At 51.1% G+C, this 12,070-nt stretch overlaps 1 protein-coding gene across 1 annotated transcript; it reads right to left on the reverse strand.

Annotated features, from left to right (window-relative positions):
• Positions 1-7,990: 7,990 nt before the first annotated feature.
• On the reverse strand, positions 7,991-11,810 carry EGR1 (early growth response 1). The gene is made up of 2 exons (XM_030828603.1): positions 11,224-11,810; positions 7,991-10,536 (listed from the first exon to the last, which is right to left on the reverse strand). The coding sequence occupies exons 1-2, from the start codon at positions 11,528-11,530 to the stop codon at positions 9,212-9,214; spliced, it is 1,632 nt and encodes a 543-aa protein (XP_030684463.1). The 5' UTR covers positions 11,531-11,810; the 3' UTR covers positions 7,991-9,211.
• Between the last annotated feature and the right edge of the window lie 260 nt (positions 11,811-12,070).

A 12,070-nucleotide genomic window follows, 5' to 3' on the forward strand; every position in this document is an offset into this window, starting at 1 on the left:
CCAAAGTGGCTGCATCTTTTTACGTCCCCACCAGCAATATGTGAGGGTTCCGATTTATTCACATCCTCACTGATACTTGTTCTTGTCTGTCTGGAAAGAATAACTGTGAAGGATAGCTACCACACATGCCAGGTCATCAGCAAGTGTCAGTTTATCAGAGTTGCGAGCACAGACCCAGACCTGCCTTCCAGCCTCCTCTGTCCTTCTCTCCTCTGGTGGCTCCATAGCCCCACACTCCTGATGTCCAAAGAGGAAAGAGAGAAGTTTTAGTTACAGTACTAACCCCAGTCCGAGAGGTGAAAATGTGGTAGATTAGAGTCTGTGACAACCAGTGGGTGAATGGGGTCCGTATTCCAGAAAACCCATCAGGAACTACCCACAGGAGATGGTGATAAAGGCAAAGTGTACAGATAACCTCTTGGGACTAGTCCCCCAAGGGCAGCGTCCCACATCACCTGACCCTTAGCCTCTTCCTGTTTTTGAGATAGGAGTATCTGATCAATCCCAGGCTCACCCTCTCCCAGGCACCTCTTCTCTTTAGAAAACTATCACCATGGACTTTTGTCCATTTACCGAGCTGACTAAATAATGACAATCTACCTTGCTTAGCCCAGACACCTCATTACCAGGAAGATAGAAACAAATGGGGCCGAGCGTGGTGGCTCATGCATGTAATCCCAGCACCTTGGGAGGCCGAGGCAGGCAGCTCACTTGAGGTCAGGAGTTCGAGACTTCTACTAAAAATACAAAAATTAGCCGGGCACGGTGGCATGTGGCTGTAGTCCCAGCTACTCGGGAGGCTGAGGCAGGAGAACTGCTTGAACCCGGGAGGTGGCAGTTGCAGAGAGCCAAGATGGCGCCATTGCACTCCAGCCTGGGCGACAGAGTGAGACTCTGTCTCAAAAAAAAAAAAGAAACGAATAGGAGAGAGCTTGGAGTAGAGCAATAAAAATGACAAAGGGGTCGGGGCAGTGGCTCACGCCTATAATCCCAGCACTTTGGGAGGCCGAGGCGGGTGGATCATGAGGTCAAGAGTTCAAGAACAGCCTGGCCAACATGGGGAACCCCGTCTCTATTAAAAATACAAAAATTAGCTGGGTGTGGTGGCACATGCCTGGTATCGCAGCTACTCGGGAGGCTGAGGCACGAGAATTGCTTGAACCCAGGAGGCGGAGGTTGCAGTGACCCAAGATCCTGCCACTGCACTCCAGCCTGGTGACAGAGCAAGACTCTGTCTCAAAAAAAAAAAAAAAAAAAGACAAAGGGGCTGGCTCTGTTTACTTGAGCAATGATTAAAGGAAGCAAATCTTTTAGGAGACTTTGACTGTGAGTGTGGGAGAAGATGGGTGCTTGTTGTTTTAAGCACCAGGGATGTGAAAAAATGTGGATATGGTGGGAAGAAGGAGCCAGAACAGTTGGGGGGAAACTTTGGAGTAAATGTGGACACATCCACACAAGGACTTGTGCTCCAGTGATCACAGCAGCTTTATCTGTAATAGCACCAAAAGAATCAGCCCAGATGTCCCTCCACAGGGGAAAGGATGAACAACTGGGGCATAGCCATATAGCAGAATGCTACTTGGCAATGAAAAGCAGTGAACTATTTGCAGTGTACACACAGCAACATCAGTGAAACCTGAACAGTGATGCTAAGTGAAGGAAGCCAGATCAAATCAAGGACATATGGAATGATTCCATATATAAGATACTCTATCCTCTTTTTCTGGCTGGAACCATGAAGGGTATAGAAGAGAAGAAGAAGAAGTTTCCTGCTGTGCCAGAAACCCTTAAGAAAATGCGAAGGAGTCCGGGCGCAGTGGCTCACGCCTGTAATCCCAACACTTTGGGAGGCTGAGGCGGGCGGATCACCTGAAGTTGGGAGTTTGAGAGCAGCCTGACCAATATGGAGAAACTCTTCTGTACTAAAATTACAAAATTAGCTGGGCGTGGTGGCACATGCCTGTAATCCCAGCTACTCCGGGGGCTGAGGCAGGAGAACCACTTGAACCTGGGAGGTGGAGGTTGCAGTGAGCCAAGACCGTGCCACTACACTCCAGCCTGGGCAACAAGAGTGAAACTCCGTCTCAAAAAAAAAAAAGAAAAGAAAAGAAAAAGAAAAGGAATTTCGAAGAGCTGAAAATCAAGCACCTGAGAAAGAAGTTTGCCCAAAAGATGCTTCAAAAGGCAAAGAGGAGGCCAGGAGTGTTTTGTTTTGTTTTTTTTCAATTTGAGCGTAGGTACTGTTTTATTTATTTACTTATTTATTTATTTTTTTTTTGTCTTTTTCTTGAGATGGAGTCTTGCTCTGTCGCCCAGGCTGGAGTGCAGTGGTACGATCTCGGCTCACTGCAAGCTCCACCTCCCAGGTTCACGCCATTCTCCTGCCTCAGCCTCCCGAGTAGCTGGGACTACAGGCACCCGCCACCACACTCAGCTAATTTTTTTGTATTTTTAGTACAGATGGGGTTTCACCGTGTTAGGCAGGATGGTCTCGAACTCCTGACCTTGTGATCCACCCACCTCAGCCTCCCAAAGTGCTGGGATTACAGGCGTGAACCACCACGCCCGGCCAAGAGTATGTACTGTTTATTAACTGACCACCTTAGAAAAATAATCACGGTAGACACCTTAGTTCATTCTTCTAATAAGCCTGTTGATCTGGTCCTCCCTGTTGCTAGCATCTCCACCTTCTACAAAATGGGTGGTCTTTTTCTTCATTCCACCTCGTGGAGAAGATAATTTGAAGAGCCACAGGTAGTCATTTGCTTCTTTGAAGCATTTTCCAACAGTATAGATCTCATGAATCAGATCCTCCAGGGAGATGATGCCATATTTACCAACAGATCAAGCAATCAAAGTGTTATGTATCAAAGCAATTTGCTTCTTATTGATTTTGCCGTAACCACGCTTGTAAATTAGTTCATTTACTGACTTCAGATTTGGGTATCCAATATATGCAATATATGGGTCTACAATCCTCAGCATGTTAACTGAAGCCTGTTGAGCTTCACAAAGTTTCCATTAAAGTTTGACGCAGGCAAAGAAGGTGCAACACCTTTTGGACCTTTGGGCTCACACACCATTGACGCCTGTGATCCTGATGACAAACGCCAATTTGGGTTCTGCAGGTACATAGAAGTTGCCAGCTTTTCTTGCCATCCTCGCCATTCGAATTTCAGTTCTGTACATCTGCCTATATTCCTTGTGATCGTGCTTTTCTTTTTCACAGATAAGCTTCCTCCTTTCTTTTCTTTCTTTTTTTGAGATGGAGTTTCACTCTTGTTGCCCAAGCTGGAGTGCGGTGGCGTGATCTCGGCTCACTGCAACCTCCGCCTCCCGGGTTCAAGCGATTCTCCTGCTTCAGCCTCCCGAGTAGCTGGGACTACAGGTGGCTGCCATGATGCCTGGCTAATTTTTGTATTTTTAGTAGAGACCAGGTTTCACCATGTTGGCCAGGCTGGTCTTGAACTCCTGACCTCAGATGATCCACCCGCCTCGGCCTCCCAAAGTGCTGGGATTACAGTCATGAGCTACCGCACCTGGACTAAAAAATACAAAAATAGTTAAAAAAATTTTTTTTGAAACCAGGTCTTGCTCTGCTGCCCAAGCTGGAGTGAAGAGGCACGATCTCAGCTCACTGCAGCCTTGATGTCCCAGGCTCAAGCAATCCTCCTACCTCAGCGTCCCGAGTATCTGGAACTACAGGCATGGGCCGCTATGCCCGGTTTATTTTATTTTTTTGTAGAGACGGGGTCTCCCTATGTTGCCCAGGCTGGTCTTGAACTCCTGGGCTCAAGCGATCTCCAGCCTCGGCCTCCCAAAGTGCAGTAATTATAGGTGTGAGCCACCACACACAGCCCTCAATAGAGTTGTAATAATAATTTTTAAAACCCTAAGTGCTAAGGAGAATGGGCTTGATGGAGAGAACTCCCTGGAAAGGGAAATGAGATTTTACTTGCATCTGAGTTGCTGGGCCACCGATCTGACCTAAGAGGTCATCTGAAGTAAGCTTAGCCACAGAGGCTCTCCTAGGTCCTAGTAATGGAGATAAGGAGACTGAGAGAAAAATTACTGAAGTAGAGGGTTAGATTTGCTATTTGGGTGCAAAAATCTTATTAGCACCCAAAGGTTTCTGGGTAAAATGTTGAAAGGTTATTTTCTTGACATCTGATTCTTTTAAACTTGGCCTCATTTCCCTTAGGACTCTGGGATATCGCTCTGCCCAATGGCTTCCCCTCTCCAACTGCATTAAGTGTGTCCTGAAACCGTGAAAACAGTATGGATGCAGGGAGGGGGACTGGCAGGGAATACCTTTGACCCTATAGTACTCTTACCTGGCTCCAGTTCCATACCTGGGGGATAGGGGCGGTTCTGAATAGGGGGAAGGTGGAAGGAAACACACTGAAAACTCCAGCGTGCTGCAAATCCCGGGCCAAGCTCCGCCTTCCTGAGTGGTTGGAATCTTTCAAAACAGGTAAGAACGAGGCTCAACATTCCTGAAATTCAAGCAAAAAGAGTACCTTTCAGGTAGGAGGAGGAAGGGTCAAGGGTCTTCAGGACCTGGTTCTTTCACTTCAGAATCAAAACCTGTCCTTGTCCTTAGCCCAGTCCCCCACCCCCAACTCCCTTCTACCCTACTCCTCTCTGTCCTTCCTCACATTCCTGAAGCCCTAGACAATGTCCCCAGGTAGCAATCAATTGTTCAACACTCTCCGGGACCCTTCTCCAACCTTAACCTTTATAATGATGAGAGCTCTTATCAGCACTGTCTCGTGACCTTGGTTTTCTATTTCCCTAGCAGGAGTAGGAATTTAAATAAACACTTCTTATTCTTATATTTTTATTTTTATATCAGCCAACACATTCATTATACTATAGGACTGTAAAAGGAAGCAGTTTTTTTTTTTTTTTTTTTTTTTTGAGATGGAGTCTCACTCTGTCACCCAGGCTGGAGTGCAGTGGCGCGATCTCGGCTCACTGCAACCTCCGCCCCCCAGGTTCAAGCAATTCTCCTGCCTCAGCCTCCTGAGTAGTTGGGATTACAGGCGCGCTGTAATTTTTGTACTTTCAGTAGAGATGGGGTTTCACCATCTTGCCCAGGCTGGTCTTGAACTCCTGACCTCATGATCCACCCACCTCGGCCTCCCAAAGTGCTGGGATTACAGGCGTGAGCCACCACGTCCGGCCGTAAAGGAAGCAGTTTTTTGCCCCATTCCCTATTTCAGCCATGAAAAGAAACTTCAGTTTGGACTGTCAGAACCTAAAGAAACCCTGGTGATGGACTAATAAAAATTAGCTAGCAGCCAAATGTGTTGGCTCACGCCTGTAATCCCAGCACCTTGAGAGGCCAAGATGGGAGGGACTACTCCAGCTCAGGAGTTTGAGACCATCCTGGGCAACAAAGTATGACCCTCCCATCTCTTAAAAAAAAAAAAAAAAATTAAAGGTTGGGTGTGGTGGCTCACGCCTGTAATCCCAGCACTTTGGGAGGCCAAGGTGGGCAGATCACCTGAGGTCAGGAATTCAAGACCAGACTGGCAAACATGGTGAAACTGTGTCTACTAAAAATACAAAAATTAGCTAAGTGTGGTGGTGGGTGCCTGTAATCCCAGCTACTTGGGAGGCTGAGGCAGGAGAATCACTTGAACCCAGGAGGTGGAGGTTGCAGTGAGCCGAGATCGTGCCATTGTACTCCAGCCTGGGCGACGGAGCCAGACTCTGTCGCAAAAAATAAATTTAAAAAAAATTTTAAAAATTAGCCACCTGTATTGCATCTGTATTCTCAGCTACTTGGGAGGCTGGAGAAGACTTTGAGCCCAGGAGTTCAAGGTTACAATGGGCTATAATCGCACCACTGCACTCCAGCCTGAGTCACAATGAAACCCTGTCTCAAAAATAAAATAAAATAAATATTAGCTAACGACAAGGCATCTGCATCAGAATGACCTTGTTATCAAGGCCAGTTCCAGGACCCTATTCCAAATGTAAGGTATCAGTCACCTGCTCTGTTCATAGGGCCTGGGAATCTCATTCTGATGCACTTGTAACATACAAGACTCTCTGCTTTAAAGAAATAGAGTCTCAATGCTCTTTCTTTCATATTTTATTCTTGCCATGTTTTATTTCTTGGGAGTCTGGAGTGAGAAACTCTTAAGAATGTGTAACAGGCATGGACTTGTGTTCCTGGGCCTAGAGTGAGATGGGGAGGGGTAGGTGGGGCTGGGAAGAGGTGTGCCAATACAAATATTGTGCCATCAGGACCTGGCAATTTTTCCAGGAGGCTCACAGGGATGTGCCCCTTGCTAGAGAAGGTGTCCTGTTCCCCCTGCTCAAGGCTGAGGAGTCCGGTGCCATGGGAAAGGGCAGAGGTCAACAGTGTTCGTCAGGGAAGGCTAGACTGCACAAGAAAGAATTGGGCCAATGTCGGGGGTTTATCGGAATTCCTCTGGCTCCAGAAAGTATGGGTTGAGAACCACCTGGGAGACCCTTAGAGGAAGGAGAAGAGATAGAAGCAGATTAGACTTTCACTTCACTCAGGGCCTGATAACCATACCAGGTCAAGGGGATACCTCATTGTCCCTCTGATTTTAGGAGTCAGAAGTTGGGAGAGGAGCCAAGGCTTGGGAATTCCAGTACATCAAATCTATTGTACCTATCCACCCAGTGAATGGTGGAGTCTGACCAATTCACAAAAGACTTAGATATCAGGGTTGGAGGTAGTGCTTCCACTCAGTAATCCATCTCATCCATACTGCTGAGTAGACTTAGCCAGTGTCCTCCCTGCCTCACCCACAAACCAAGTCAATCAGGTTGACTCCTGCTTGTGCTTCCTAACTCAATTTTTCCACCTTTCCTAAACCCCTGGGTGGGTTGGGTGCCCTTCACTGTGCTCCCAAAGAGCTCCATTCTTGCCCATATTGCATAACACAATACCATGTTGTGATCTGTGTCTCGTATCTGTCTCCCCAGCCAACAATCCACATTCCTCCCATGGTGTCTGTCGTGGCCAGGTCAAGGCCTCTCTCAGAGTAGGCAGATGCTCATGTGCCCACAGGGATTGCCCCAGCAGCAGGAGTGGTCCCTCAGGGGACTGGGGCCAAAAGAACCTAGAACCTCAGGCCTCCTACACAATGGGAAAAGATTTGGCCTGGATGGGAACTTTAGACACCAGGCCAGCCTTCTGCCCACTCTATCCTCTGTCCCACGAGGCTGCCAAGGATGGCAGTTCCAGCTGGCAAGTAATAAGAATTTCTTCCTGGAAGGATTGTTGGCTTGAGAACTGGCCTCTACCTCTTCTAGGCTTCTTTGATGCCCTCAAGTTGCTGGGGACATGGTGAATGGGAGGGAGAGGCTGAGTTGGCCCCAGCATTGTTACTGTTTCTCCAAAGCCCTTGTGCCCACTTCTTACCTCCCCTAACTGCACATGGCAGGGATTCCCAAGATCATGGATTTTCCAACCCTGAGTAGAGGTGGGGGACGGGACTGGCCCAACATTTGATGCCAGGAGAGTAACACTGCCTCTGGCCACACATGTCCCAGCCCTAACTCTGGCCTTTCTTGGCTTTAGCTAACCAAGGTAAAGTTTCAGCCCAACAGACTGAAGAGGAACAGGCCCACTATCAAGAAGAGAACCCCAGCTTGGACAACATGGCAAAACCCTGTCTCTATAAACATTAGCCGAGTGTGGTGGCACGTGCCTATAGTCCCAGCTACTCAGGAGGCTGAGGTGAGAGGATCACTTGAGCCTGGGACGTCAAGGCTGCAGTGAGCTGTGATTACACTACTGCACTCCAGCCTAGGTGGATAGAGCGAGACCCTGTTTGAAGACCCATACTCAGTCCTCATAAATAACGAACTCCAGTTTCACACAGTGGGCCTGACTCTGGCTGGAGGATCCTTGTATCTCTAAAGGCCGAGTGTTCAGAAAACCTCACAGCCCTCAATGGGGCAGAGTCCCTCCCCTAACCCAGGAAACACATACCCAATCGCAGCCACTTTATTTTCCTTTTAATTTTTTGGAAGGATATACACCACATATCCCATGGGCAATAAAGCGCATTCAATGTGTTTATAAGCCAAACAGTCACTTTGTTTAAGCAAACACAAGTACAAAGTAAAATAGAACCACAAAATAATGAACTGCATGTTCATAACATACAAAAATCGCCGCCTACTCAGTAGGTAACTACAACATTCCAACTCCTGAATATATTTATAAATTTACATTTTCAGTTAAAAAAATAGACTTTTGAGAGTTCAGATTTTGTTTTAGATTTTGTTTTCTTACATTCTGGAGAACCGAAGCTCAGCTCAGCCCTCTTCCTTATTTTGCTCCCAAAGCCTCCCCCAAATCATCACTCCCTGCCCCCCTTAAGGCTAGAGGTGAGCATGTCCCTCACAATTGCACGTCAAGCCATCAGCAAGGCGCATCACACAAAAGGCACCAAGACGTGAAACTTTTTAAACCAAAAGGACGAAGAAAAAACACTTTCAAAAAAAAAAAAAAAAGAAAAACCAAACCATGTTTTGCCACATGTGAGAGTACAGTCGAGCAGTATTTACAAAAAGGTTAACGGAACAACACTCTGACACATGCTCTGAGAACACTGGGACTGCTGTTTCAAAAAAAAGGTTCAAACTTATTGTCACAGCATCATCACAAAATAGAGGATCACCATTGGTTTGCTTGGCTTTTCTTTTTTTTTTTTCCCCAAGTGAGGACCTAACTCCAAATAATACAATAGAATATGCAAATTATCTTCACATCAAGAGTACCCCAAGAAAAACGAAATCCATGGCACAGACACTGTACAAGGGTGCAGGGCAGGGCTCTGAGGGGCCCAAACCCCATTTTGCCAACTCGATTTTCTAGCATTGAAGGGAGCAAGGGGTCAGGCATATGATGGAGATGATACTGAAATGATTTATCCAAAATCCATGCAAATCAAGTTCTTTGGATAGAGGTGAAGAACTTGGACATGGCTGTTTCAGGCAGCTGAAGTCAAAGGGAATAGGAATTGGGGAAGGGGAAGTGGGCAGAAAGGATTGTTGGCCAATAGACCTTCCACTCCAGTAGAGAGGGAGGACTTGGCTCTGAGAACCTCCATCTGACCTAAGAGGAACCCTCCTCTCCTATGGCCATCTCCTCCTCCTGTCCTTTAAGTCTCTTGTGTTTCTTTTTCTCCCTTTTCCCTTTCTTTCCCCTTTCCCTTTAGCAAATTTCAATTGTCCTGGGAGAAAAGGTTGCTGTCATGTCCGAAAGCCCTGTGGAGGCGCTGAAGGAGTTGGTGACAGCTGAGGAGGGGAAGCTGCTGACCTGGGCCGGGAAAGCAGGGGGAACGGAGGAGTACGTGGTGGCCACCGACGGGGAGGGGAAGCCACTGTGCACAGGGGATGGGTAGGTCGAGGAGCCGGGAGAGGAGAAGGAGGTGGGCACAGGGGATGGGTATGAGGTGGTGGCTGGGGATGGATAAGAGGTAGTAACCGGGGACGGGTAAGAGGTAGCAACCGGGGATGGGTAGGAAGAGAGAGAGGAGGTGGCTGAAGAGGCCACAACACTTTTGTCTGCTTTCTTGTCCTTCTGCCGCAAGTGGATCTTGGTATGCCTCTTGCGTTCATCACTCCTGGCAAACTTTCTCCCACAGATGTCGCAGGCGAAGGGCTTTTCGCCTGTGTGGGTGCGGATGTGGGTGGTGAGGTGGTCGCTGCGGCTAAAGTTGCGCATGCAGATGCGGCACTGGAAGGGCTTCTGGCCTGTGTGGATGCGGATATGGCGAGTGAGCTCGTCGGAGCGGGAGAAGCGGCGATCACAGGACTCCACTGGGCAAGCGTAAGGGCGTTCGTGGGGGGGCGTCTTGCTGGGCCGGTTGGGGTACTTGCGCATGCGGCTGGGTTTGATGAGCTGGGACTGGTAGCTGGTATTGAGGGCCTTCAGGTCCTGGGAGCCCGACTGAGTGGCAAAGGCCTTGATAGTAGACAGGGGGGTGAGCGAAGGCTGCTGGGTGCGGCTCTCCAGGCCCTGGAAGGGCTTCTGGTCTGGGGTGCCCAGGCCCAGATCCCCCTGCTGCTGTGGAAACAGGTAGTCGGGGATCATGGGAACCTGGAAGCCACCCTTGGCGGCAGGGTAGGCAGGAGGCGGGTACTGGAGCGCTGTCCCTGCCGAGCCCGGGAAGGCCTGGCTTTGTGGCTCAGGGAAAATGTCAGTGTTCGGCGTGGGGAAGGTGGGTGCCGCTGAATAAATGGGACTGCTGTCGTTGGATGGCACTGCGCAGCTCAGGGGTGGGCTCTGGGAGGCGGAGGAGGAGGAGGCCGCTGGAGATGGTGCTGAGGACGAGGAGGCCGGTGGGTTGGTCATGCTCACGAGGCCACTGACCAGGCTGAAGAGGGGCTCGGGCCACAAGGTGTTACCACTGTTGGGTGCAGGCTCCAGGGAAAAGCGGCCAGTATAGGTGATGGGGGGCAGTCGAGTGGTTTGGCTGGGGTAACTTGTCTCCACCAGCACCTTCTCGTTGTTCAGAGAGATGTCAGGAAAAGACTCTGGCAGGAGAGAGAGAAGCGGGAGGTCTGGTTACTGGAAAGCAATCACTGGAGGACGAGGACGACCCGAGCTGCCAGGCAAGAGGTCGGGCCGGCTACCATTGACTCCAGAGGTAGTTAATAATTGATAGCAGCAGATTGCAATGTTCCTGGACCCGTTCCAGTGGTAGAGCCCATTTCAACAACAGCTGACGCAAATACGGAGAATCCCCCTCCACTGCAGCTCGCAGCGCTCCGCAGCGGCGGCTGCGCGGGCGAGGGATTCCCGCCAGCACCCCCACGGCCGCGGCTAGTGCGCGCCCCCAAACCCGGGCTGCCGGGACATCCACGGCCAAGGATCACGGTCCTTCCTTGGGGACAGGCGGCAAGCAAGGCAAGGCAAGCCGTTCTGGAGGTGGGGGGCGCAGCCCCGCTCATCAAAACAAGCCCTCCCCCTTCACCCACCCACGCAGCTCCAGAGCTCTCCATCCAAAACAAAAGCTCGATCCTCTGGGCTCCGCTAGGGATGAGGGCAGGGGGTGGGCTGTGTGGGGTCCCTTGGCATCCCTCTAATACATGACTCTGGGGATGCGAGGAATGAAAGTGAAACCCGGCTCTCATCCTAAGGTCCAGGAGCACTCCTGCGGTGAAGGACAGGACGCCAGGAGGTGGCGAAAGGGTTCCCCCTCGGCGTAGGCCACTGCTTACCTGCGGTCAGGTGCTCGTAGGGCTGCTCGCCCGTGTCCGCCTGAGGGTTGAAGGTGCTGCTGCTGCTGCTGCTGTTGCTGCCGCCCCCGCCGCCTCCACCACCCCCGCTGCTGCTGCTGCTGCTGTTGCTGCCGCTGCCCTCTGGGGCCCCGGCGGCGCCGAGGAACTGGGGAGCCCCGTTGCTCAGCAGCATCATCTCCTCCAGCTTAGGGTAGTTGTCCATGGTGGGCGAGTGAGGAAAGGATCCGAACGGGTCAGAGATCTGCAGCGGGGACATCAGCTGCATCTCGGCCTTGGCCGCGGCCATCCTGGACGAGCAGGCTGGAGAGCTGATGTCGGGGCGGGTGGGCGCAGCCCGGGGCTGGAGCTGCGGGGGACACAGTTGCGGGGGCCTGGCCGGGTTACATGCGGGTCGTGGGGAACACTGAGGAGCGCGCAGGCGGGGACCCCGACTCGCCCTGGGCGCGGGCGGGCGTGGACGCGCCGCGGCTGCGGAGGCTGGGGCAGGGGCCGGTCCTGCGGCGGCGGAAGCTGGCTGCGGCGGCGGATGGCGGCGGCGGCGGCTCCCCAAGTTCTGCGCGCTGGGATCTCTCGCGACTCCCCGGATCCGCCTCTATTTGAAGGGTCTGGAGCCGCACGGGCCCGCCTCCGTCATGACGTACATGGCCATATATGGGAAGCAGGAAGCCCTAATATGGCAGGACCGGCCGGGAGGACCCGGAGTGACGTGAAGCCCCCCATCCGACAGCGCCCGGCACCTCCATCCTGCACCCTGAGGCCCGCGCCCGCGCCCGCATCCCAGGCACCCAGGCTTCGGGGAAGCCTAGAGCTCTAGCCGCCGCCGGGG

The sequence above is a fragment of the Nomascus leucogenys genome, chromosome 2 (genome assembly GCF_006542625.1).
Source record: "Nomascus leucogenys isolate Asia chromosome 2, Asia_NLE_v1, whole genome shotgun sequence".
Lineage (NCBI taxonomy): Eukaryota > Metazoa > Chordata > Mammalia > Primates > Hylobatidae > Nomascus > Nomascus leucogenys.

What these genes read in the sequence shown, in the direction of transcription:
- EGR1 (XM_030828603.1), bottom strand. Translation starts at nt 11,530, where the DNA reads ATGGCCGCGGCCAAGGCCGAGATGCAGCTGATGTCCCCGCTGCAGATC. An exon ending in CTACGAGCACCTGACCGCAG is followed by an intron (nt 10,537 to 11,223) that starts GTAAGCAGTGGC and finishes CTCTCCTGCCAG; the next exon opens with AGTCTTTTCCTGACATCTCT.